Here is a 25523-nt window from a genome sequence, read left to right on the forward strand (position 1 = left end):
GGAATTTAGGATGCGGTCCAAGTCGGGGTCGGGCGAACTTGGCCTGGCGGGCCCAATAAAACCTATCATGACTGCGGCAGGAAGGGGGGAAAAAAAAGCTAGTGTAATCATGTCGGCTATCCAAGAGTTCGTTTTGTTTCACCGTGGAAGGGTCTAGGCTTGGTTGTTTCTCTCCTTTCGCCCCGAGAGGCAACGCCCCAGCAAAATGCGTGTCAAGGCTTTTCTTATTTTTAATCGTCATCGCGCAGATGCAGCTTGGGCGGATAACAAGGCAATGTGCGGCGACCAGACCAGTCTCTGAACAGAGAGATTCCTAGCAAGGCCGCCACGCCGCGGGCGGGTATACAAGAGATGACACTCCTTAGTGCAGGCCGGCCAAGAGGTCTTGGGTATGATGAAGGCGGCCCAAGGGAATTTAGTTGAGATGACTCTCTGTAGGGTTGCGATCGGAAACAAGTCGAAAGGTATTGGATGGAAACGTGGAGTTGCAATGTTCCAGCGATCCATGGCCTCGATAATTCAAGAGTCAAGACCCATCCGGGTATTTTCAGACTGGACTCGCGTATCCGTATATATTATCATGGGCCGACTTCCGGCCAATTTGTTTCCCCTGTCGGTGAAGTGTTGCTCGAGAATCTGCATGTGCTTGGTGCGCCAATTGTTCATGACAGGATGGCGCTTTCCTGAGCCGCTCTATCCAGAAGGTTTACACAATGAGCGTGGAGATCCTCCGGACCGGAGTCATGTTGCAAAAGACGGACGTCCATCCCGAAATGAGCGATGCAGTGGATAACACGGCGCGGGTACGACGGATAGGATTAGGTTGGACTTGACAGGAGGCCGATGCCTTCTTTCGGCCCATGCCCGAGCAGGCTGGCGATGCGCTGTATACGTACGTCAGGCTGACCGAGCCACTTAGCAGCAAGCAGTACCACAGGCAGGCCGCACCCGGAGATGGATCTTGACATGACAAGTACCGGCGGAAGGAAGGCTGCGCCAAGTGGTGTATCGACGGTATTGTGCACAGTCAGTCTCCTTGCGACTCGGACCTAGAAATGACGGGATGATGGTATGATGGCAGTGCTGGAAGGAGAATAAGCCGATGTCTAGCGCTGTCGGTGGACCTGTGTCAAGACAAGGCTGATGGTTGCACCAAAGTCCTATAGGAGCAGATAGTGTAGGAGCGGTCGGTTAGGATGGTTCACGATGCTCGTTGGACAAGAACAGGGCACATGGATGTATTTGTGGTTGTCTTGGAAGTTGGGATCATGGATGGGACGGAGGAGTGGTAAGGGTCCGTCGTAAGGTAGGCGTAGCAGTAGCAGTGTGTGGCGACTGACAATGGCGGGTGAGATGAGCAAAGTTGGTTGGAGGACTGGATGACGGCAAGACTGGATTGGGCCGTGTCTATCTGAATGGCCGAATGTCTGTGAGTGTGTGTGGGCTCTCTTGCTAGTTGCAACAGAGAAGTCTTGGACAAGTCTTGGAGTGTGGACCGGGAGGAGAGTTGCCCGTGACCAAAAGACACGATGAAAAGAGGATAAGGTAGGTAAGGTAGCAAGGCAAAGGGGGAAGAGGGGAGAGGGAGAGGGGGCTTGTTTCAAAGTCTTCATTGGCTGTTTGAGGCGGCTGTACGCCCAGCATCAAGGTGCTTGGAGACGCTGGCACGCCTGGTTCTTGCGATGCCTTGCTATCCGTGCCGACTCATGCCGGGACTGCGGGCAGATGGGGAGAAGGCCGCTTGAGCCTTAGGCTGGTGCCAAAGAAGCCGAAAACCGAGATGGTGCGGGATGATGGCGTTGCAAATTTCACAGCGATATCCGCATACGACCTTGCCTAGTACATACGGTAAAGGTACGGAGAGGCTTGAGGAACCCAGAAGGCAGGAGTGGCAATGCTAATGGGGAATGTACCTTGGCACGTGTGAAGACGATGGGACCTGCTTGACCTAGTTCCCGGAATTTGACATGTCCAGCAGCAACGACTCAACGAGTATCTCTATCTACATAGGAACTTGACCCTGATGAGATGCCAGCAACTGCATCTCACCAGACTCAAGGAGAAAGATACGTATTTTGAGGGTGGCAGCGCTAAAAAAACGGATTCGTGCCTGGCACTGGAGAGGGAACACGGGGGGAGTACCTTACGAATAAGAAAAAAAAGGTATAAGGTTGATGGGTAGAGTTGTATTGTGTCTCGGTACCTGCAGGAACGGTGTGGCAGATGAGGAACTCGCCAACTCGGGATGCAGGAAAGAGGAAGGAAAAGTGGAAAACGGGGGAGGAAAGTGGAGGGAAGGAGACCGAGGGGTTGAGCAGGTGGGGACGCCATCCCGTGGCTCCGGCAGCTAAAATGTCTTGTCAGGGGGCAATTCGACGGTCCAACCACCTTAATTGGCTGCATTAAGGTTTAGCACACCCCAAGACAGCGGGAGGGTTAATTTGCGTAAGGTTAGGTAGGTATCTAATGAAGAACCTGAACCTCGGGGGAAGGAAGAAAGAGACAAGCCTTCCAAATTGGCAATGACAAGTGACAAGCACATCGGGCAATTCTACTTCGCAATTTGTTTGGTGCAATGGGGGAAGGAGGGTCTTGCTGAGATCAGTTAATCTATCTCTCTACCTTATCTGGTTGACATTTCTTGGAAAGCACGGAGGGTACCTAAGGTACGGAGTACATCTCGGACTTTGTTTGGTCAATTAGGTACATTCTTCTTGTCACGATTCCTTCCTTACATCATCAACCTCTCGGTATTCAAATGTCACAAATTCGCTATTTCATGACACTCTCACTCACTTTGTCGAGAGGCCTCCCCTTTCCTAGACCATGCCCAGCACAAATTGTGGCATCTGTACGGATACTCTCTGTATGCAAAAAAGAGACGTCCCATCGCCCAGGGTCCGAGCGAGTGCCGTGTTCGGAATATCGGCCGGGGGGGAGCCACTTAGCGAGATGCCAAAACACGACTCGAGACGATTCTGTCACAGCTCCCGCCTCCTCGACCGCACACTGCTCCTTCGCAGCGCTAGCGCAACTGCGTGCCGTCTCAACCAAGCTGGAGCTGTCATGGCATCCGACTTTTCCATCCATTCTCTTCCTCGAGTGCCTCCCGAGTCACCGACCATTCTTCCCGTGTACCACCACATTACAGGGCCTCACTCACTAATCACACAGTCATGCTAATAGATCACTGCGGGATTTCTGGCTGGAGTCAAGGTTACTCGCACTCGCTCACTCACTCATTCTATCCGTTATACCCAGTAACATCCTAGTCAAGTGACTTCACCATGCTCAACGACAGCTACGAGACGAGACAAGACAGCCCACCTCCCTGTTGATGGCACACCAAGCTCTTCACCTGCACGACTGCGGCTCCGTTGGCAGCATCATCGTCGTCTCTACTATCCCTGCTTATGTCTCCTCGTTCCCGTTCGTGCGCTGGGCACTCTTGAGCGCGCTCTCTCTCTCTCTCTCTCTCTTTAGGTCGTCTATCGTCTCTCCGTCATCCATCCGTTCGCAACATAGACACCCCTGCTTCCTGTTCCTGTTCCACCCAACCCTGAACCTTACTACCCCTACTACGACACTTCGTACCACCACTCACTCTCCACCCATCTCGTCTTGGCTTTTTTGTTCTTAATTTGCTCCAAGCTTGGGATGGCAATGCCGCCGTGGGCCTGTGCTTCATGTGCTTAATCGGACGCTGCATCCCCGAGCAACGAACCGCCCGAAGACACCTCGTCTTACACGCACCAGACCCCTGCTCTATCTCCATCCTCCTTGCCTCTCGCCCTCCCCCCTCCCCCCACCCCCCTTCTGCACACGAAGGACCCCCGGAGGCGTTGCTTGGCTGCACTTGGCTTGCATGACCGGGGTCCAAAGTGCTTGGTGCCTTTCCAACACGTCCCAAGGACGGGCTGGCGGAAGATTTTCTCGTCCTGTTTCGTCGAGGTCGATGTTGCGGCCGGGAAGGGGCTGTCCCATGTCATGCCCTGCCATGACCATACTCCGTACCACACGCAGTAGAGTATTTTCCTAGTATCCTACTCAAAGTACCTTGGCCCATGACATGGGATAACGAACCGATAATGCGACGTGGCTCGCGCTCCTCATGCTATCCGAGTCTCGCTCGATTTAAGCTCTCCTCCTCCCCCCTCATCCTCGCCATCAGAGAGGTTTCTGTTTCTTCTCCCCCATCTCTTCTTCATCCGCCTGTCTTCACTCATTCCCTGTGTGACTTTCGTTCTCTTTTCGGTTCCGTGTTCACTCTTCTTCGTCACGAGCAGGCCCTCGCCATTAAAGCCATCCAGCTATAACTAAACCCTTTTATTCCCTTTCGACTTTCTAGCCAGGCTCTAGCAGTCTCGCCAACTACCAAATCTTCAGAGAAGAGAATCAAAAAGAGAAAAGAGGAGGCAACTATAGGTCGCATCATCCTCGACAAACGAAAAGAAAAGGTCACCCTAATCGACACCGACGACAACATCTAAACAGTCAATATGAAGTTCTCCGCAGTGTTAGCTCTCTCCGCCGCCGTCATGGCCTCCGCCAAGTCGGTCCGCAACCACTACCCCGTCCGTAGAGATGGTCACAAGAAGGGCGAAAAGGGACAGGCTCAAGCTGGACAGATCGCTGGCCTCCCCGCAGGCATGACTGGGTTCGGAGTCTCCAACAGCCAGGTCACCGAGGTTATCATCATTTGGGCAAACCCGGGTGCCGGAGCCCCTACGATCAACATCAACCCTCCCGCCGGTGGTGCAGCCGCCCCTCCCGCTGCCGCCCCTCCTGCCGCCCCCGCTGCTCCTCCCGCCGCTCCCCCGGCCGCGCCCCCGGCTGCTCAGCAGACTCACCAGGTCAGTAACACAAGTTGGAGCTTAGCTCTGTAAGCGAAATCGTCACCACTAACACCCTCGCAGGTCATGGTTGGCGGTGCCGCTGGTCTCGTCTTCGTTCCCGATCAGATCAAGGCCAACGTCGGCGACATGGTTGTCTTCACCTTCATGAGCCAGAACCACACTGCTACCCAGTCCGCCTTCGCGACGCCCTGCGATCCCTTGGCTGGTGGCATGAACTCTGGCTTCATGGCCAACCCCAACAACTCCGTCAGCCCCCCTCCCCAGGTTGCCATGCAAGTCATGGTCTCTGAGCCTTTGTGTAAGTCCTCTTGCTCCTGTGTGTACCCTCTCACTCTTACTAAAACGCGCTCCCAGGGTTCTACTGCGCTCAGGCCAACCACTGCGGAAAGGGCATGACCTTCTCCATCAACCCTACCGCCGCTAAGACTCAGGCCATGTTCCAGTCGATGGCCATTGCCCAGAAGGGCAAGGGTGCCGGCGGTGCCATCACCGGAGGCACTCCTCCCGCTGCTGCTCCCGCTGCCCCCGCGGCCTCTGCTCCCGCCGCCGCTCCCCCTGCCGCCAACCCCGCTGCTCCTGCCGCCCCTGCTGCCGGTGGCGAGATCCAGCAGGGCACTGGACAGATCAACGGCGCCGGTGCTTGCGTGTGCTCCGTTACCTGCTCTTCGGGATCTTTCCCCGCAGTTGGAGCACAAGGCGTCGGCTCTTTCGGCGGCATGGCAGGATCTCTCCCCATGGCTATGATGGAGGCATAAAGAGGATACTACGGTTCCAATCATCTTTACGGTGAACGTAATCCGCCTTCTTTAGTAATCCCATTTTTATTTACGCCTCTGGGAAAAGAGAACTTGTTTTTGCCCACTCCGCTGGGAACGATACCACATATCCGGAGTTGTTGTCACGATACACACCTTTAGGGGAACCCGTCATATCACGACCTTTTTCTCTTTTTTCATTTTTTTTTCATCATGTAGATTTCTCTTTGGTGGTTGTGGAGACATAAAAAGAGCGGGTAGAAGGTACTCTTTTTCCACGTGTTCCGGCTTGGGTTGAGCCCGCTCCCCTTGTGGAGGGAAGGAAAAGAGGCGATGGGGATGATGAAGGGTTTAGGGGATAATTACAGATGTATGACTGGTTCGTATTTCCTGGATGGAAAAACACCATTTTTTTGTTCGCAACCGCTTAATAAGGAATCAAATAAATGGATGATGAATGATCACAGCTTCAGTGTTCTCCGTCATTGTTCTTCGCGTGATGCTCAAAGTTGGACTATTCGAAACTACTATTATTCGGCTAGTAAGAGGAATCATAAAGACTCAGGGTGGGAGGGGAGAGGGGAGAGCCAACGCCTAAGAAAGTGCTTGGCAACTTGCAAGACAGGCTCGGGGGAATTTCTGGTCCGGCTCGTGACTCGTGAGGTCAACCCGGTTTGATCGACCGTCAGTGTGCCGGATAAGCGCCGATAAAAAACCAGAGAGAGACCTGAGAGGAAAGACCGAAAGGGTGTGTGGAAGTCGATCAGGCGTGTCTGCCGTGTGTCTGTTCCCGTCATCCCGGGAATTGATGCACCTCACTATGCCATTCGTGATCCCGCACCACGTCACTGTCAACTCGAGTCGAGGTCTGGGATGTCTGATCGATCCACGGGAAGTTTTTGACGGGGGATAGGCCCGTGTCTGTGCATCTGTCACTCGTATGCTTGTCAGGCAGGATCTTTGACTGAGGAGAGAGAGAGTGAGATGTCGAGAATTGTTGAGATGAATGTGTGGTGAACGGACGGCGGCGTTTGGCCTTGGATTCGTTTGAAGTGGTTTGGATGCGAGTTCATTTACCGAGAGCCTGGTTGCTCTCGAGAGAGACCAGTCTACCAGTACTAGCAAGACTTGCCGGAGATGTGTCTGTTCGTCTCTATCTGCAGAGCGGTTTTTGTATCGTTCGAGTAATTGACGAAACTGCGGCCCTCTCGCGGTTCGTCATACTTCGTTCTCTGCAATTGACCGAGTACTTCTTTGGTTGCAAGTCATTTGAGATTTCCATTTGTTCTGATATTTCACGCCGTCTCTCCATGCTGAACGAATGCAACCTCCATCGCTTTAACTACAGTATAAGGGGGAAAAAAAACACCCCCCTGTTTATGAATTTCCGTTTCGCCGTTCATTGATAAGTTTCTTCCTTCCCTTCTGCGCTTTGGACAAAGGGGCTGACGTTGAGAAATTCCATACTCCTCTGCTCCTGCTCCTGTCTTCCTCTACATCTGCTGTCTCATCTCACTAGTTTGGTCTACCTTCATGTGAGAGGGAGATTCATGAGAAGCTTGAAAACCCGAGCGTAAGACGAAGACCAGAGGTGAGACAGATGGAGGAGAAAGAGAAATTCCATTCCAATATGGCCTCTCTCCGCCGCCACCCTCTATTCTCTCGCGCTGCTTCTATTTCTTTTTCGACCCTCCTGCTGCCTCTGCTGCCTTCTTGGCCTCAGCTATAATTTACATCGTCAGCATACTATACTCCATAGAAGTGATTCGTTTCAGTCTTCGTCACTCCTGTCTTTCCCACCCTGATCTCCGTTACCCATACAGCCCTCACCACCGATGGTGACTGCCCGAGAGTAAGGCTTTCCATCAACCCCGGTAGGGCACCTTCGAGACCACATCGAGAAGGGGAGGAAAAGGTGAAAGTGACTCGGCCAGTCAAAACTGACACTGAGTCCCCCCCCCCCCCCCCCCCTTTTCTCCTGCGTTTACGCTATCTCGAGGTCGAGAGACGGTCGTGGGAATAGCGACTTGAACAGAAAAAAGAGAAGTGACTCACCGTTGGCCTGCTTCTGCCGCATAATCTCAGCAGCAGACTCCTTTGCACGCTGCATCTCCGTGCCGCTCATGGAGTTTCCCTTCTTCTGTAAAATTCACATCTGTCAGCCATCTTTGCTCGTCCAAATCCTCAATGATGTTATTCGAACGATCTGCGCGATAAGTTCCCTTTCTCGCACCTGCTGACACCGACTGCCCCGCCCCCACCACAATCAGTCCTTACGCCTCATGGGCACGCGGCCCCTTTTTCGGGGTGCCAGTACACTCAGAATCCCCTACGTCCAGCATATCCAAATGAGGAGCTGATAGTTTTCCTGCCCGTAGGCTGCCATGGCCGCCGGGGGTGGTGAACCGAACGGGGAGAACGAGACGGGAAATCTCACCTGAGAAGCAGCCTTCTTCTGAGCAGCCTCACGGGCCTTGTCGCGCTGGTTGCCACGGGTCATTTTCGGCGTATGTACGGTAGGCGGTGAATCTTCTAGTATTCGAGGTGCGAGCTCGGGAGACGGTTGCGAATAGTCGCAGACGTGGGTGGTTTCCGCAGTTGAACGTGAAATGGAGGGCTTACGACGGTTGTCAGACGAGGAAAAAGAGAGGCTGAACGACGCAAGGTTTAAAGGGAAAAATTGCGGTCAGAGGTTCGGCCTCGAACTCTTTTTTTAATTGGTTGCCAGCCAGGGCGACCGCGAGGTTTGCCGCAACGCCGCACCCAGCACAGCCCCGCCGTCAGCGCTCTGCAACCCCTCCATTCACTCACTTCCCACTCCCGCCTGGACTCTCTCAGTGAATGGGAACTGGTGTGGGACCACCTCGACCCGGACCAAACGTTCTGGAACTTGCGCTCTTGGGGGGGAACGGTCCGACTTTGACCAATCAGGAGCGGCTGTTTCGACTCTCGGTCACTTCACATGCTCCATCCGATCGCAGGCCTCCCTCTTCGATTGTGTCGCACATTGCGCTTCTGGGCATCAGCGTACCATTCAGGAGAGCTTTCACTCCAAGATACGAGCCAAAATTAGTAACACCAACAACTCCTTCTTAGTGGTCAGCATGGTAACACATATCACGAAGACGTCAAGAAACACCGCAAAACTTAAAAGTCAAGATCTTTGTCTCGAATTATCTGCCTAGTTACATGCGCGCGGTCGGAGGGTGTGTCGTGGGCATTTGCTGAGAAGCATAAGAGCAAGTCGAGCCAAGAGCCTCACCAAACACGTCTTGTTCTCCGCCGGCCAGAAAAAGCAAAGGTAACGCCCAATTTTCATCCCTAGAGTTCTCTTACACACACAAGAAACCTTCTCCAATCTCCAGAAGGCCAAATCGAATCTCTCCAGAAACCCCCCCAAAATATGAGAGCCCATGAGCTCTTGATGAATATCCCCGTTTTATCGATGTTGTATTCTCCCAATTCAGATAAGCCATGAGAGGTCTGGGTGTCATACTGAGTGGTCCAGGTTGAAAGGACGAAACGATGTGCCAACTGCATGCGAGAAGAGGAAAAAGAAAAAAGAAAAGAAAAAAAAAACTGCCTCCGATGCTGTCATGTCTCAGTGTTGGCCCCTATGCAATGCGTGCGCAGTCAAGTATCTCCTGTATAATCTTGTCGGACCGTTTCGTGGGTTGTAGAAACGTTCGAGTGGAGGTTCGCAAGGCTAAGGTGGCCCGTAGTACACCGAAATGTCATCGTTCGTAAGGGAAGAAACTCAAGTCTTCCCGAAATCGTTGCGCGTCTCATGATCAGCTTCGTGACTGGCGTATCGTCAAAGGAATAATGCCAATGTTGTTGTCGTGAGTCCGATCCAATCATGATGCCAAGGGTCACTAGTTGACCCTGGCGAACGAGCGTCGAGAATGAAAAAAAAGTGACGGAAGTAAGAAATCGCGGTGAAGAAACAAAAGAAACTGAAAGCAAGGAAAGCGTTCGTCTATGTCGATGTTGGCATCGAATCAAGTACAAGCCCTATTGAAGGCTCCGCCCGATCTGGTGACGGCTGCCGAGAAGCAGAATGCGATTCTTATGTCTGCGCTGCAAATGCCGAAGGGTGGACACTGATGCGCTGCCCGAATCCATAGTGTACACACAAAGCAGGCCTTGCAACCGGATGCAAGGACCGCCGTGCTCGACGGATGAAGAGGTTTGGTGGATTGCGCTGTTGTATGTTGGTTGGAGGATGATTTGTGGTGTTTGCACAGACAGGGGAAAGGAAAAAGATCGTCAAGTCGTTGCTGCGTAGCCGCCGTGCTGTGTCGAAAGAAAACCGTTACGCGGAAAGCATCATGCCACCATTATGTTCGTTGTCGAATGCCCGGGCAACATGTCGTACCATTGGAACCGAATCTCAACGGGCTGAAATGGTCGACAACGCGTCGAATACAATTACAGCCACTGAGACTCGCCTGCAGCGGCGTCAGCGGCGGCACCACCGTTGGTGCGCTGCTGGCCATTGTAGCCAAACTGCTGAACGCGCTGGTTCTGGGGAGCGGGGGGCGGAACAGTGACGTTGTTGGTCGTGGGGTAGTTGGCTTGGTTGCCACGAGGAGCCATACTACCGCCGTTGAGACCACCATTCAGACCATTGCCAAAGGCACCGCCAGGGGCGATGATGGAGGTGTTGTTAGACATGGCGCGGTTGTGGCCCGGACGCAGGGGAATCTGGCCTTGAGTGGGATCCGCGGGAGTAACCTGACCGCTCGAGGTAGCACTGCCACGTCCCTCAAAGGCCTGGATCTTGGCCTGAATGCGACGACCATAGGGAGTGGACCGAATGGAAGGCAGGATGGGGCGGATGGCATCCACCAAGCGATACTTGCTGGCAGGAGGAGCATACTCGAGGGCGGTCTGGATGACGTAGTTGGCATATGAGTCGCGGAGCAGTCTCTCGATCTCGCCGGGGTTCAGGAGCTCGTCGACGATCATCTCGCGAGAAGGCTCCTGGGAGCAACGAAGGCACTTCTCGATGACGTTGGAGCTGAACTTGTGGCGGGAGAGCTGGCCGATGCGGTTCTGGAACATACGCACAATCGGCTCGGTGAAGGAGGGCTCGTTCAGGTCGATGATGTACTGGACAACGTAGTTGCCGAAGGGATCCTGCACAAGAATTGGAGCATGCTCGGTGATCTTGGCAATCAGCCAGACCTTCTGCTCTCCAGACGCGTGGTCAATGCAGCGCTGGAGAACGCAGCAACCGTGACGGTGAGTGCCAACATCAACGCAGTTGGTGCCGACAGCGTCGAAGATGAACTGCGCATCCTGAGCGCTGAGCTTGTTGAGACACTTCTGGATGACATGGTTGCCGTTGAGGTCCTGGATGAGCTCAACGACCTGAAAGCGAAGAGCGTTGATGATCATCTCAATCTGGGTCGGAGTAGTAACAAACTCAATCATCTTCTGAAGAGCACGGGTGCCGTGCTGGTTGAGGGCAATGCGAACCATGTCGACGGCGGCGTTCTGAATGAGCACAGTGCGCTCATCGTCGTTACAGTACTCCAGCAGCTTCTGGCAAAGATAGTTGCCAAAAGGATCAGTCATGAGTTCAATGACGTGCTGGTTGGTCTCCAGCCAGATCATGTGGACCTGCTCCGGGTTGCGCTCCTCGAGCTTCTTTTGCAGATAGCGGCAGCCGTGCTGGTCCTTGCAAAGATCATAGATCTGGCCGCCAACGTTCTCAAGAGCGAGACCGTTGTAGCGCGACATGGCTAGGCAGATATCAGTAATGTGTACATATTATGAGACTGATCATGTAGCTTACCTTCATTGTCCATCTGGCGTCGATGTTGAATGACACGAGCCTGGCTATCACGGGGCTGAGGCTGAGGGTTGTACAGAGCGCCATAGCCAGCGTAGTTCTGAGCAGGGTACATGTTGTTGTTGCCATTGAGGTTCATGTTCTGCATGCTCATGGCCAAGAGAGGGACGCCGTAGGGGCCAGGGCCAGATGCGGGGGGAGGACCGCCGTTGTTATTGGGCGAGACGTAGCCGCTCGGGTAGAATCCACCGTAGGCGTTGTTCGGGCCAGCAGTGGCGGTACCGTTGGGAGTCTGGTTGCCCTGAGAGGTGTGAGGGAAGCCTTGACCCGGAGCATTAGGACCGAAAGGAGCGGCATTGGCCTGAAGAGCCGACTGGATGGAAGGATAAGAACCAGCCTGCTCGCGAGGGCCGCCCATGTTGTTGTCTTTGGACAGCTCACGGCTATGGCGGCCGGGGACAGCGCCAGCGGGAATGCGACCGATGCTGGCATTGTGGTTGTGGAAATGCTGCTGGGCGTGGTTGTTGGTGACAGGGCCGCCGTTGGTAGTGCTCTTGACGGTAGGCACATCGTTGGCAGAGAAGGAGCTCTGCAACTTGGGAGGAGTAGCCATGATGTGGTTACCGGGGTGGTTGCCGGGAGGAGAGACGATGGAAGCCTGGTTGTCGGAGGGAGCGTCCGGGAAGAACTTCAAGTCGAGCGAGTGGCGGACTGAGGAACGCTTGCCGATTTCTCCAGAAGATGAAGCTCCGTTGAGCGAAGACGTGTTGATAGCAGACAAGCTCTGTTGGGTTCGGTGACGGTTAATATTGCCCCAACCATGGGAGGACGGCGCGTCAGGAGCGGGCGAGGGAGACAGGGCAAGGTCAAGGGCAGCGGATGATGCAGAGAGCTATACGACGCAAACAATTGTCAACAGTTGATCGGAGGCTGACAAATTCGAAGGTTTGTGTCGACAGTATTTTCCCTGCAAAACTCTGACCTTGGCGGGAGGAAGGAGCAAGCGGTAAACGGACAGAAAAGGAAGGGGGACGGATATGGGGGTATTCTGCTCCTCCTCTTTTTTTTTCACTCGCATCCACGGGTGGAATCAGGAAAGAAGACAAAAAACAAGAGGGCAAAAAAGGGCGGAGTGGAAATTCTGACCAAGGTGTGCGGGGTGAATCTGACGGACAGGAGGTGAAGTTGAAGCAAGCTGCAGCTGCAGTAGGTGCGGTTGCTTGCGGCTCGCACCTTCCCGGCCGCGAGGTTCGGAACGTGGCACTTCACCACTCATGGGCAAAATAAGCATGTGGGCCTTTTTCTTCTTGCTGAGCAGGCAGAAGAACCATAGGCACCAGCTTGCTCATGCATTGAATAGGGTAATAGGGTAAAATAGGTCATGAGAAAGAGAATAGAGAGAGAAAGAGAGAGATGGTATGAATGTGAAGAAACAAAATGCGCAGACATACCATTTGATCGTTCTGGCGAACCAGAGTAGGGAAGTTGTCGTCGCCGTTGGCCTGGCCGTACTTGTTCTCGCCAGAAGCGTCCTCCTCGCCAAAGAGGAAGCGAGCAGTGCCAGTCTGGTCGAGGTCGGCGCCGTAGAGACCAGTGCGAGAGCGCGTGACCGGCATCGAGTAGCGGTTGTAGCTATCGTTGGGAATTCCAGTGTCAGCCATTGCTCAAATTGATAGAGGTTTGCTTGCTGTGCGGTAAGTATGTTCCTCTTCTTGGGCAAGTCTTGGGCTGTCGGTTGTTCTGCTTCGAGAAGAAACAAAACGAAGGAAAATGGAAGAAAACGGGAAGGCCTTCCAAGATTCCTCGGCGGTCGATTTGAACGGAGCTTTCGAAAACCAGCACGAGCGTTCTTTTGTCAGAAGCGTTCGAGAGGCAGGTGCGATTTGTGAGATTGGAACAAAGGATTTGAACGTCGTTAAAGCGTGGTGTAAAGACGCAAGACCAGGTGCGCAATGTTTTATGGTGTAACTTGAAAGGATAAGTTATTGTTGTTTGGTCGATAGATGTGTGAGACTGTGAGGGTGTGGTGCGTAAAGTATGTGGTGGTGTGGGTGTGGAACGGTCGAAGTTGAGGCCGCTGGCTGCTCGAGATCGCTGTTTTATCGACGAGTGGGGTGAGGATGTAGAAGATCCAGAGGGATGGGATCGAGGGAAGGAGCTCTCGCCCATCTCAAGGAAAGAACTCTTCCCATCCAAGGCAAGAGCGGTCCTTGAAAGTCAACTTGTGGGGCCCCATTGCCGCCGCTCGTTTCTTTCCAACAGTACCAGACCTTGCCAAACGTCGACAAAACAGCTTTACCGGCATTCGCTACCTTATGCCGTGATACTCATCCAGAGACTTGTCCAAGAAGCAAACATACTGGTCACACTATACGGATTACTGCACTTACGCGTTGGAAGATCGATGACTAGTCGGATCTTGGCGAACTGCCTCCTCCTTTTCGTCCTCGTCGCTGTTTCTGCGAGATCCCGGCACGGATCGGGATGGCAAATGGTCGTCAAAGGTGAAGCGGGACTGCATCACCGTGGAGTGCGGCGAAGTGAGCTGCGAGCCCGAGCGGCCGGGACGGTTGAAGAGACCGGGAGGCGAGGTCAAGCTCGAAGTCGAGTAGCGGTTGGGACGCGAGAACATCGTGGGGAAGCCGGACGATTCGTGGTATTCGGGCGGCGTCGTAGGCTCCGACTGGTGACCCTGGCGGAGGTCGTCTTGCATCTTTGCAAGCTCCATCTCCTCGCGACGCTGGGCCTGCTCCAGCTTCTGCATCTCCATCTCGAAGCGACGTCTCTGCTCGCGCAGTCTCTCATATTCGATCTTCTTCTTCTCAATCTAGACCACGCAGTTAATAACCTTTCCTCCTTTACTGTGTGTATCAACCTTGCAGTGTCTGCTTGTGGTGATGGTCTTGTCGCTAACGAGATTCTACAGCGAAATGACGGAAGCCCACATACCAATTGAACTTTGTGGAAAGTCTGGACAAGGCAATGTCAGTCGCATTCTTACGGAGCACAGCGCACGATGGCGAATGAAGAATTGCGCGTGGAACGCAACGGGATAGCATTCCACTCGTGGATAAGAGACGTACGTTGTTATAATCAGGGCCACCAAGGTCAGGGCCGCGCTGACCGGTGATTGAAGACAATGTTGGTACACGCCCCGAATCCGTGGTGAAGCGGCGAGGTAGGGCACCTCGCCCATCGTGGGCCTGAACAGGCTGCGGGAGGCGGACGTTCCGCGGAGGTGAGACAAGTGTGTTCATCGTGGACTCGTTACGGGGCGACTGTTGAGATCGGAAGCGCAGCTCGTCCATGGTTCGGCTTATTCCAACAATTCGTACACGGCGCAAAGAGGCCTAGTGGCTGCGGTTTCTATATACTGCTGGCATCAAGCAAGGCCGGCGGTCAGCAAAATGAACATGTAGAGGGTTTTGTTGCGGCGAAAAGGCAGCGGCGGCAGCATCAAAGAATGTGGTAGATGAGGTTCCGTGTGACGCCCATGGCGGCAAGAAACAACAGAACAGAGCAAGAGTTTCGTGATTCTGGAAACAAGGGAAATTGGAGGCGGGGTGCGGAACTGGCGAAGTTTGGTGGTGCTGGTCCGGGGGTTCCCTCTTGGTCCTGGTCTTGGTCCTGGCCTTCTCCAAATGCGGGCGGCGGTCGGTGAAGCGCTGAAGAGACAAGGAGAATGATGGCAGTGGACGCATGGCAGCAGCTGAAGCTGGGCAGCCTGAGTGAGACTCGAATGTCTCGCCTTGCAACTCCTGTCTCTTCTTGGGCCTCTGGATCGCGGTCCGAAACCGTCACTGCCGTTGTCGTTGCCTCTCCAGCTTCTGCCGAGCATCCCTACCTCTTGTTCCCCTTTCCGTTCGGGCCTGGCAGCCAGCTTTGCGATGTTGTGCTTTGGGATGTCGAGAAGCCTCTGGGAGCGCATTACCATGTCCGACTGAGTTGACTCGCTGATTTGGTGGCATAACTGCACAAAGGGCAGCCGCAAGTGTTGTTTCCTCTCTGGTTGTCTCTCTCCTCGTGTTTGCGTTGTGTGTAATGTGTTTCTTGCCGCCACGGCGCAGTTGCTCCCACAATCGACGAGCTCTACCACACATAGATGCGGGTGTGATACGGCGACCAGCCAAGCACAAAGAGAACAAAAGAACTGGAACGTACCTGGTTTTTTTCTTCTCCCGCGGTATTCTTCCCCGGTGCAGTACAGAGTATACACTCAGATAAAATTCACACGCCGCGCCCTGGAGAGCCAGGAGCGACAAGTTGAAGAGGGTTTTGGAATACACGGACACACGAGATGGTGTACAGAAAGAGAACTGGGTAGGAAACCGACGACCAACGTGGGGAGAAACGAAAAGAGCAGGCTCGGAGCATAAGAAGGTAATGTAGCGATTTTCAGGTGTGGGAGACAAGCACGGTTGAGAGGGCGTGGCAGGCCAGCCGGCGGCCCAAGATACCCCTGCGCCAACGACGGGGGTGCCCAGTTTGACGGGGGCCACATCGAGAGAGGAACCACAGACAGGAACCACCACATCTCACTCGCTAACCAGGTGCCAGGCCAGGGCGGCTTTGCAAGTCGGAGGGGTGGTTTGCTTTGGTACCGAAAGAACCCCTGCTCAGTCCGCGAAGGATATCCGTAGGGACTGAGATGCGAAGGACTTCCTCCGTACCGTAGGTAATTACTGACTATCCGTAACTACCATACGGGCACTCTCAAGTGACGAGAAAGCCCCTCGTTCCTCTCTCTCTCCCGCTCAGAGACTGGCTGGAGGCTAAGGGAAGACAAAGTACCCTGCGCCGTATTGCGTTACCACACCTTGCCCTGTCCTTGTCAAGGTAGCGTCCAGTCCTTCGCGCGCCGTACCTGGCCAGGTCGGGAGGAGAGTTGCGGGTACTCAGAGCAGGTACAAAGTCTGGATAGCGTCAAGCTTGCACTGTACATAGAGTAGGTAGGCAGCTAGGGTAGCCGCGGTGCGTGTGCATGTGGTTGATGCTCGACGGGTGTGCTGGCGTGTGTGTGTGGGTGTGGGTGGTGGATGGTGGTGGTGGTGGTGGCTCTTGAGTCTGACGCAGCGCAGCTTGGGCTTTCGCAATTCCTCTTCCCATGAAGTTTCCAAAAGGGCAAAACAGCCAGTGGGAGGCGAGGGGCGGTCTTGCGAACCCTGTTCAAAACCCTCCCGCGCCCAGGAGCAGCGGCAAGACTGGAGGGCAAGCCCGCAGATGTGGTTGCACTCTATATTCGCGGGATACCTCTTAGGTACTAAAACAACTCCAGCCTGGCTGTGTCAGCCATTGGCGTTCTATGACTCTCAAGAGGTTACCATCAAGTCAGTATTGGCAGCGGTGATACAACGATAGAACGGTGGACATTGCCGTTGAATCGGTAGTGGTCGATGGCTGCAATATACCGACTCGTCTGTCGATATCTCTTGACTTGTTCGGCCGTGTCTGGCTTCATTCTCTCTCCTCCTGTCCTTTTCTCTCGTGACATGCACGGAGCGAGCATTCCAGGCCCATTGCCCAATTGCACACCCTTCCGCCCCCCTCACTGTGTGTCTCTCTTTCTCTTTACCCCCTCGTCTTTTCCCCTCCTCTCCTGCTGAGGGGCTGGTGCACTAACAGCAATAGAAACCGCCGAGTCTAGCAGGTCGGAGGTCATCCGTACTAGTCCCAGTTGACCATCTTGTTCCGCTTTCCTGTCAGGGGCTGTCTCTTGCGAGTGTAGCACGGTGCGGATGGCCCACCACCCAAGCTTGTCAAGGTTGTGCGAGCGTTGACGACAGAAATGGCTGTTGCCAGTGCATCGGAAACTCTATCTCGGTCTGACAGGAGGCCCGAGATCCCCTATTACCCAGTTTGCAGAGACTGCCAGGTCTGTGGCGGCAAGTTCTCACGCTGAGTTGATGCCCCATCTTGGGTTTGACTGTCACCGCCTTGTATCATTTCTGTGCTTGACTTTTGTCGAATTGCCAATCTGCCAAGTAGGGCTTGGGGCTTTGGGAAACACCTTGTACATGATTTGCTCTCGTTTTTGCTGCGAAGCAAGCTCCGAACCAAGGACCTGCATGCTTCGTTGAGCGGTGAAGCGGCAGCCTGTACTGTGGGCTGTCAAATATGTAGCTTTGTTTCTGTCTGCGAGCCTAGCATACCGTCTGTGCCGCGCACTACCTGCGTTGCATCGCTCTTCGGGACTTGGATAGCCCTGTGTGACACCGACGTGCTTTCCCCGGATCGAACGAGTGCGGCCAAAAGATCTAGATATTCATGCCAGCTGTCACAACGTTGCGATGTCCGCGAGCTTCATTGACAGTACACGTTGCTGCTCGCAACAGGCTCTGGGAATGAGGAGTTGCGTCGAGGTAAAAAAGGACTGATCGCACGTCTGTGCCATGGCCGTCGAAGATCGACTGAACCGAGTGGACAGACAAGGGCTGTTCGCCAACGAACAGGATAGGATGTGCACATGGGGTACGTAGAGCATCGGCTCTTGTTTAGCCATCCAAGGTATTCGAGGCCTGCCGTTTTGTGCCTGGTCCAAACGTCAAATCGCTCGTCAAAGGGAGGCTCCGTTGGCCGTTGACACCCAAGAGTCTACATACGTCGTCAGAAGTGCAGAGGCTTATTCTGGTCAGTATCAGAAACCCTCTCTAGGTTCCGAAGGATCAAATGAGCCGGCTCCAGTGTAAGGTTTCTATCCAAACTCATGAGTTTGTTGCGGTGAGATTTATCCTGAGACAAGTGCTGGTCTTCGCCCTTATTGGTCCATCCTGCGGCGTTGGTTTTTCTTGTAAATTGATGATATCCGTGGCGATTTTCAACGTGTGAATGCGAATATAGAGCACCAGTTGACGAATGGACCGCAACCCTTGGTCGGTGAACCGCTGAACGGGGCTCCCGAAGATTACTCGATTCTGAGTATCAGGTCCATCCTTACCCTTCTTTTCTGCCGCTCCGAAGAGCTCCACAACATTTTTCTTCTTTTTTTTCTTCGTAAGCCGCTGGCGGGGAGACAGGGTCTTCCCGAACTGAGGGTCTCTGGCTAAAACTGGCCTGGCTAGGCGGCGCGCGAAACCGTGGCTTGTCAGTCTGTATTCACACAGCAAGACTCAGAAAACCTCCATGTGGGGAGAAGACTATGCATTCTCAACGCTCAAGATTCCGAACACACAAGGGAGTGAATGCTTTGCAGCTTCATACAGGATGCATGTCGATTCGCCTAAAAAGAGCCAACATGTGCGTGCCTTTTAGGGCTGCGGCTTGGGTATGGTTGTCGAGGCCATCTGTCCCTGCAGGGAGACGAACGAGGAGAAGGGCCAGGTGTACGGAGTACGGAGGACTTGAAGCTTCCAGCCTCATTCTCAGCACGCTTTGGACGAGAACACACAATTCAGAAACATGCGTGATGTGCCCCGCGATTCGGGCACGGCGACGCAGCACCTAAGTGGCAGGCCTTGTCATATTGGCGCCGCATCTTGGACCGTTGCTGGTGCCAGGTGGGCTGGCGAGGGTCTCGAAGTGACTTGCATCTTCCCACCTTCCAGCCGCCGGGTGGTTTGCGAAGATCCATGGTCGGGGTAGAGGCTCCAGTGCTTCGTCATAATGCGGCTAGATGGTTTCCTGAGAGGCATGGAATGGCCCGTCCTGGCTTGAAAATCGCGAAAATAGCAGTCAGGAAAACTGAATTGTTGGGCGGCAAGCATGGGCTGTCGCAAGCTTCTAGCGGCTCGGTTCTACACCGACTTTTAAGGCCCGCATTGAGTGGACTATCTGCGAGTCTGCGACAAAGTAGGCGTGGGCAGCGGCATTGGCGTGGAGAGTAACAAAAAAACTCCAGGCTCAGGGCCATAGTGACTTGTCAGAAGGTGCCTTGAAGGAGGCTTCGACAGGTATCGGCTTTGTACCTTGGCGGCGGGGGAGGCTTGAGGATGGCAGAAGACGTTCTGACTCTGACTGTCGTCCCATGTCACTTGCAGGATGCTTGTTGACGGATCCTGGTTGAAAGACGACGGGCTAGAATTCTGAATGGTCTTCCATATGCCATATTCTGCGCTAACCCGAGGAAAGTCGGTTCGACGATCAACTAGTTCGGATATTCCCTCGCCACCCCTTTTTTCGATTGCCATTCTGGCACTGGGTCCATGTGGTCGAGGAAAGGTCCCATCAGGCAAAGGCGGCAAAGCCCTTGGCTCTGGCTCCTCTGTGTTGCGAAACCCCAGTAGGAGGAGGGGTTGTCCGATAACAGAGTGGTTGGACCCTAGATCGGCCGCAATCTTCGGGGCCGCAGGTCGTGACTCGCGGGGTTGACCTGTTGCATCATAGGTGACAAACTTCGCCCAGATTCGACGTCTTTGTGTGTTTCCAGGTCAACAGTAACGGTGGCAGAGCCTAGACTACGCCGCAGAGAACGGTTTCAGGAGACTGTAAGAAGCGGCAAACGAAGCACTGATAGCTTTTTGATTCTCTCTCGATCGACTATTGTGCCCTTGGAAGTAGCGTTCATTGTAGCTCTAAAGCTGGAGGGACGTGTGCTAGGTGTAGGTATCCGTTTCATTGTATCGCGGGGCAGCTTCACCACCTAACCGATCGGGGTCCGATATCTGGAGTCGAAGAGGGGCAGTTGCAGTTGATGGGATGCGACTTGGCTTGCCACAGTAGGTACGAAGTGCAGTATACCCTCTGCCAACGCAACATGCAGACGCCGCCGTCGCCGCCGCATCACCAGCTGCGGGTCGTGCAAAGGGATACCCTGCGGGGAGCATTCTGATCCCATGCAGGTGTGACGACAGAACAAGACCGTACAATGATTATGGATAGGAGCAGCGAAATGATTTGCTGTCCGAGGCCCTAGAAGCAACCCTGGTGTCGTGAACTGCTTCTCATTTTGGATAACATCAGAACACCACGGCTGTTGCAGAGCAAGATATCGAAATAATGCAGTTCCAGCATATTTCTGAGATTGGATGTGTAAGGGCTACGTAGTCGGTCGTGTCCGGAGGGCCCATACTCCCGTAGACCCAGACTGTTGAAATAGAGGCTTTTGTCTGTTACGAAGAGGGGTAAAGTATGAAGTAGAGAGAAAAGATGGCCGAGGGCGGGGCTGCAGCAGACGACAAGGCACCCGCAGGCCCTGTCTGCTTTCTCTCCTCCCTTGCTCAGGCGTGGCTTCCCAAGTTCCCACAGCCTAAAGTGGTGACCTGGAACGGCGACAACCCCCACTCGTCAACCACTTGAGGAAAGTGTCCGAAGTCCCTGGTCAACTTGGCTTTGGACTTTGGAGGCAGTCGCGGCTGGGTGTCTCCAGCCAAGCGCGGTGCTGCTTCATTGGGATGCCAAAACTGAAGCGCTGACTGAGTTGCTCACATTCTGTTATCCACTTTCTTTGACCATGGCACAAGCATTGAAAACCTAAGTATCCGTACGGGTCGTTGAGTGAGGTACGGATACGCAGTATGCGTGTAAATGGTCCCTGACATTGACGGTGCTGCACAACGTACGAGGCGGGCCCAAAGCCCTGGGTTTGGTCACCCGTCAACGCAGAGCCTAGCAGAGATCGAACCCACAGATGGAAAGACCACGACCTGATTAGCCGTTGGTTCAATAAGTTGCTTCAAAGTCATCGTGCCACTTGGTATTCCACCTTATGAGGATGTGTGTCCGTAAGCTTTGCAAACTAATCACCTTTCACCATGCCATGTGGGTGCCTGAACCCAAGATGCACCATCAATCACCTTAGTCCAGGAACTAGGTCCATCAGCAGGTTGGGATGAACTGTGTGGTCAGTCTCTTAACCTTAAGGCACTCCAAGGTAAGTCAGTAAGCAATATGGTAAGGCAGGGCAAGGTGGACAACGCATGGCAGAGCATTTTTGCTGTGAGGCGGGCTGACACATCTCGGCGTGGCTCACCGAGGTCAACCAAGGTGTGCCCCGCGCAGCCCGGTCAGGTCGTCGCCGTCCCAAGTTCACCATGCTTACTAAGATTCTGAATTACATACCTTACCACTACCAGTGACACTCGGTCGCGCAAAGGTGGGGCTGCTGCCAGCACCCGGCACCGCGGGGCCAAACTTTTCTGTTGCCCACCACTTGCCTCAAACTCGCGATGTGACTCGACCGCCTGCATCTCAAAAATCTGCGGTAGACCCTCCCTCCGCGTTGCCGCAAATACCAAACGACACATAATGGTCACAGGCGGAACACGGTGACCATCATGCAGGACGACGGCTTCGAGGCTCTTTTGGAGCCCTTTTACAACGGAAAGAAGCTGACGGATCCTATCTCGACCAAGGAGGATAAATTTCAGCTCTTACCCGCCTTTCTCAAGGTGAAGGGTCTCGTCAAGCAGCACATTGACTCGTACAATTTCTTTGTCGAAAATGAGATCAAGGAAATTGTCCGCGCCAACCGCATTGTTCGAAGCGATGTGAATAGTTCATTCTGGCTCGAGTAAGCCACCGTTCCCTGCACCATTTTGCATGAGCTTGTCTAACGCCCTGCCAGGTTCACTGATATCAGAGTTGAGCGGCCCAGTCGCGTCGACTTCAACGATATCAGAGCTCAGAATGAGGTTACACCAATGGAGTGTCGTTTGCGCGACATGACCTACGCTGCACCCATCATGGTCGACATCGCCTACATTCGCGACAAGTCCAAGATTGTTCGGAAGAATGTCCCCCTCGGACGCCTTCCCGTCATGTTGAAGAGTTCCATCTGCAGACTTGGTGGGGCCAACAACGCAGAGATGTCGCGCATGAATGAGTGTCCTCTTGATCCCGGTGGCTACTTCATCATCAATGGCACGGAGAAGGTCATCCTCATTCAGGAACAGCTGAGCAAGAACCGTGTCATTGTTGAAGCCGACGAGAAAAACAGCGTCATCACAGCATCAGTTACCAGTTCGACTCACGAACGCAAGTCCAAGACGTATGTGACGCTCAAGAAGGACCGGATTCTTCTCACTGCCAACATTTTGGTGGAAGGCATCCCCATTGTCATCATCCTGAAGGCGCTCGGGGGCCTGTCAGACTACGAAATCATGCAACTCGTTGCCGGCGACAACGGAAAATATCAAGACGAGTTCCTCATTCAATTTGAGGAAGCAACCAAGGTTGGCGTCTATACGCAACAGCAAGCCTTGGAGTATATCGGCGCCAGAGTAAAGATGGGCAAAAGTAGGGTCCCCTTCGCCGCGCAAGTCCGAAGAAACCACGTCGAAGAAGCTCTCGACGCCTTGGCGAACCTCATCATCGCCCACGTCCCCATTGAGGGCCTGGACTTCTATCCCAAGGCTGTCTATGTGGCTTTCATGACGCGACGTGTCTTGATGGCGCAAGCCGACCCAAGTCTCGTTGACGACCGTGATTTCGTCGGAAACAAGCGACTCGAGTTAGCAGGACAACTTCTCTCCCTGCTTTTTGAAGATTTATTCAAGCAATTTTGTGGCAACGTCAAGAGCAGCATCGACAAGGTTCTTAAGAAAGACAACAGAGCTGTTCCTCTTGATGCCGTTAACATGATCAGCAACCACGCCAACATGATTGGTCAGGGTATCAATCGAGCTATCCAGACAGGAAACTGGACCGTCAAGCGTTTCAACATGAACCGAGCCGGTGTTACCCACGTCCTCAGTCGTCTAAGCTACATCAGCGCTCTCGGTATGATGACTCGAATCAGCTCGCAGTTTGAAAAGACCCGTAAAGTCTCCGGTCCTCGTGCTCTTCAACCCTCACAATGGGGTATGCTTTGCACCTCAGATACACCCGAAGGTGAAGCCTGTGGTTTGGTCAAGAACTTGGCTCTCATGACGCACATCACAACCAACGTAGAGGAAGCGCCAGTCAAGCGATGGGTCTTCACTCTGGATGCCGGTGTGGAACCTATTCGGAACTTCTCAGGCGGAGAAATGCACCGCGAGACTTCGTACGTCATTCACATAAACGGAACCCCATTCGCATTGACCAGATACCCGAAGCGATTTGCGGGTAAGTTCAGAACGATGAGAAGGCGCGGCTGGATTTCTCCCTTCGTCAGCATTCATATCAACAATCACTTCAACGCAGTCCACATTGCCACCGATGAAGGACGTATTTGCCGACCTTACATCATTGTCAAGAACGGAAAGCCCAAGCTCAAGGAGGAACACCTGAGACTTTTGCAACTGGGCAAGGCTACGTTCGACGATTTTTTAACTCATGGTATTGTCGAGTATCTTGACGTCAACGAAGAGAACGACACTCTCGTTGCTCTCTACGAGAAAGACGTTACCCCTCTTACTACACACATGGAAATCGAGCCTTTCACTGTTCTTGGCGCAGTCGCTGGTCTCATTCCCTTCCCTCACCACAACCAATCTCCTCGAAACACCTACCAATGCGCCATGGGTAAACAAGCTATTGGCGCTATCGCATACAACCAATTTAACCGTATCGACACCCTGCTTTACACCCTTGTCTATCCGCAAAGACCAATGGTCATCTCAAAGACAATTCAGCTTGTCAACTACGATAAACTCCCCGCTGGTCAGAACGCAACAGTTATTGTCATGTCGTACTCGGGCTACGATATTGAGGACGCGTTAGTCTTGAATAAGGCATCATGTGATCGCGGTTTCGGACGCTGCCAAGTATTCCGCAAGTACACAGCCGAGCTGCAAAAGTACCCCAACGGCCGACGCGAACGCATTGGTGATCCGGTCAACGACGAAAACGGCAGGACGACCAAGCACGAGGCCTTGGACGACGATGGTCTCGCCATTGTGGGCTACAAGGTCAATTCTGGCGAGGTCATGATCAAGAAGGAAACACCTCTCGATACTGGATCCACAGGTATCGGCATGGATCGTGGACCAAGCGAATTCAGAGATTCCTCCATCTCATACAGAATTGCGGACCCCGCATACATCGACAAGGTGATGGTGTCCCACACGGAGAGAGAAACGATGGTGGTCAAGGTTCAGACACGACAGACAAGAAGACCGGAGCTTGGTGACAAGTTCTCGTCCCGTCACGGACAAAAGGGTGTTGTTGGAATCATCGTCGACCAAGAGGATTTGCCATTCTCTGACACTGGCCTGGTTCCCGATATCATCATGAACCCTCACGGTTTCCCGTCCCGTATGACTGTTGGCAAGCTGCTTGAATGCTTGACTGGCAAGGCTTCGGTTCTGGACGGACGAAAAGACTACGGATTTGGCGACGCTTTCCGCTCTCACCCCCTGGAACAGATGAGCGCTGCCCTGGTCGATCACGGTTTCTCCTGGGAAGGCAAAGACTACTTCACTTCGGGTATCACTGGAGAGCCTCTGGAAGCTTACATCTTCAACGGACCCATCTACTACCAGCGCCTGAAGCACATGGTGCAAGATAAGATGCACTCTCGTTCTCGTGGTCCCAGAGCCATCCTTACCCGCCAACCCACAGAAGGTCGTTCCAGAGATGGTGGTCTCCGTCTGGGTGAGATGGAGCGCGATTGTTTGATTGCGTACGGTGCATCCCAGCTACTGCTTGAGCGTCTCATGATTAGTTCCGACGGAACGCAGCTTGATATTTGCCAGCAGTGCGGTTTGTTCGGTTACAAGGGTTACTGCCACACGTGCAAGAGCACCAGGGAGGTTACACAGATGACGATGCCCTACGCCGCCAAACTTCTGGTGCAGGAGCTCATCAGTATGAACGTCGGCGTGAGGCTGCAGCTCGCAGACGAGTTCCCTCACCCGAGATGATGAGATGGCGCGACGTGTATAGTACTTGAAGTGTATCACGCATAGCCCGGGATATTGGAGTTTTGACAAGGACGGCGTAAGGTCTAAAAAGCATAGATAGCACACGAGAAACGTAGATATCAATCGAGGGTTCACAAGCAATTGAATGGTCAATTCCCTGGAGCACCTTCATACTTGAGATACTTTCCCCTCCCAAGTACCATGTATCCTCATTGGCAGTTAGACGTTGTCTCCCGTCTGGACCGATGTCAAAGTGGGGCACCATCCGGGCGTGCGGGTCCCTCTCCGTACCCCCGGCCATCCTAAGCTTGAGGTACCTGAACCATGGGATTTCTGAAGCTAGAGCTTCACCCCTGCGAATTCTGATCCGTCGCTTCCCTCCGCAGCGTACTTG

General features: G+C 53.6%; 4 protein-coding genes across 4 annotated transcripts; 2 read left to right on the forward strand and 2 right to left on the reverse strand.

The window, feature by feature from the left end:
* Positions 1-4499: 4499 nt before the first annotated feature.
* Positions 4500-5611, forward strand: CABS01_12346 (uncharacterized protein; the record flags this gene model as incomplete). Its single annotated transcript, XM_060545700.1, has 3 exons — positions 4500-4853; positions 4917-5154; positions 5211-5611. 3 exons carry the CDS (start codon positions 4500-4502, stop codon positions 5609-5611), a joined length of 993 nt encoding a protein of 330 aa, XP_060396557.1.
* A 1673-nt stretch (positions 5612-7284) lies between these two features.
* CABS01_12347 (uncharacterized protein) lies at positions 7285-8111 on the reverse strand (the record flags this gene model as incomplete). The annotated part of the gene is made up of 3 exons (XM_060545701.1): positions 7285-7334; positions 7667-7751; positions 8049-8111. The coding sequence occupies 3 exons, from the start codon at positions 8109-8111 to the stop codon at positions 7285-7287; spliced, it is 198 nt and encodes a 65-aa protein (XP_060396558.1).
* A 1931-nt stretch (positions 8112-10042) lies between these two features.
* CABS01_12348 (uncharacterized protein) lies at positions 10043-15345 on the reverse strand (the record flags this gene model as incomplete). Its single annotated transcript, XM_060545702.1, has 7 exons — positions 10043-11361; positions 11415-12303; positions 12863-13043; positions 13802-14238; positions 14495-14761; positions 14984-15187; positions 15256-15345. 7 exons carry the CDS (start codon positions 15343-15345, stop codon positions 10043-10045), a joined length of 3387 nt encoding a protein of 1128 aa, XP_060396559.1.
* A 6274-nt stretch (positions 15346-21619) lies between these two features.
* On the forward strand, positions 21620-25129 carry CABS01_12349 (DNA-directed RNA polymerase III subunit RPC2; the record flags this gene model as incomplete). The annotated part of the gene is made up of 2 exons (XM_060545703.1): positions 21620-21855; positions 21910-25129. The coding sequence occupies 2 exons, from the start codon at positions 21620-21622 to the stop codon at positions 25127-25129; spliced, it is 3456 nt and encodes a 1151-aa protein (XP_060396560.1).
* Positions 25130-25523: the final 394 nt, after the last annotated feature.

The sequence above is a fragment of the Colletotrichum abscissum genome (genome assembly GCF_030869225.1).
Source record: "Colletotrichum abscissum strain IMI 504890 chromosome Unknown Scaffold_37.1, whole genome shotgun sequence".
Lineage (NCBI taxonomy): Eukaryota > Fungi > Ascomycota > Sordariomycetes > Glomerellales > Glomerellaceae > Colletotrichum > Colletotrichum abscissum.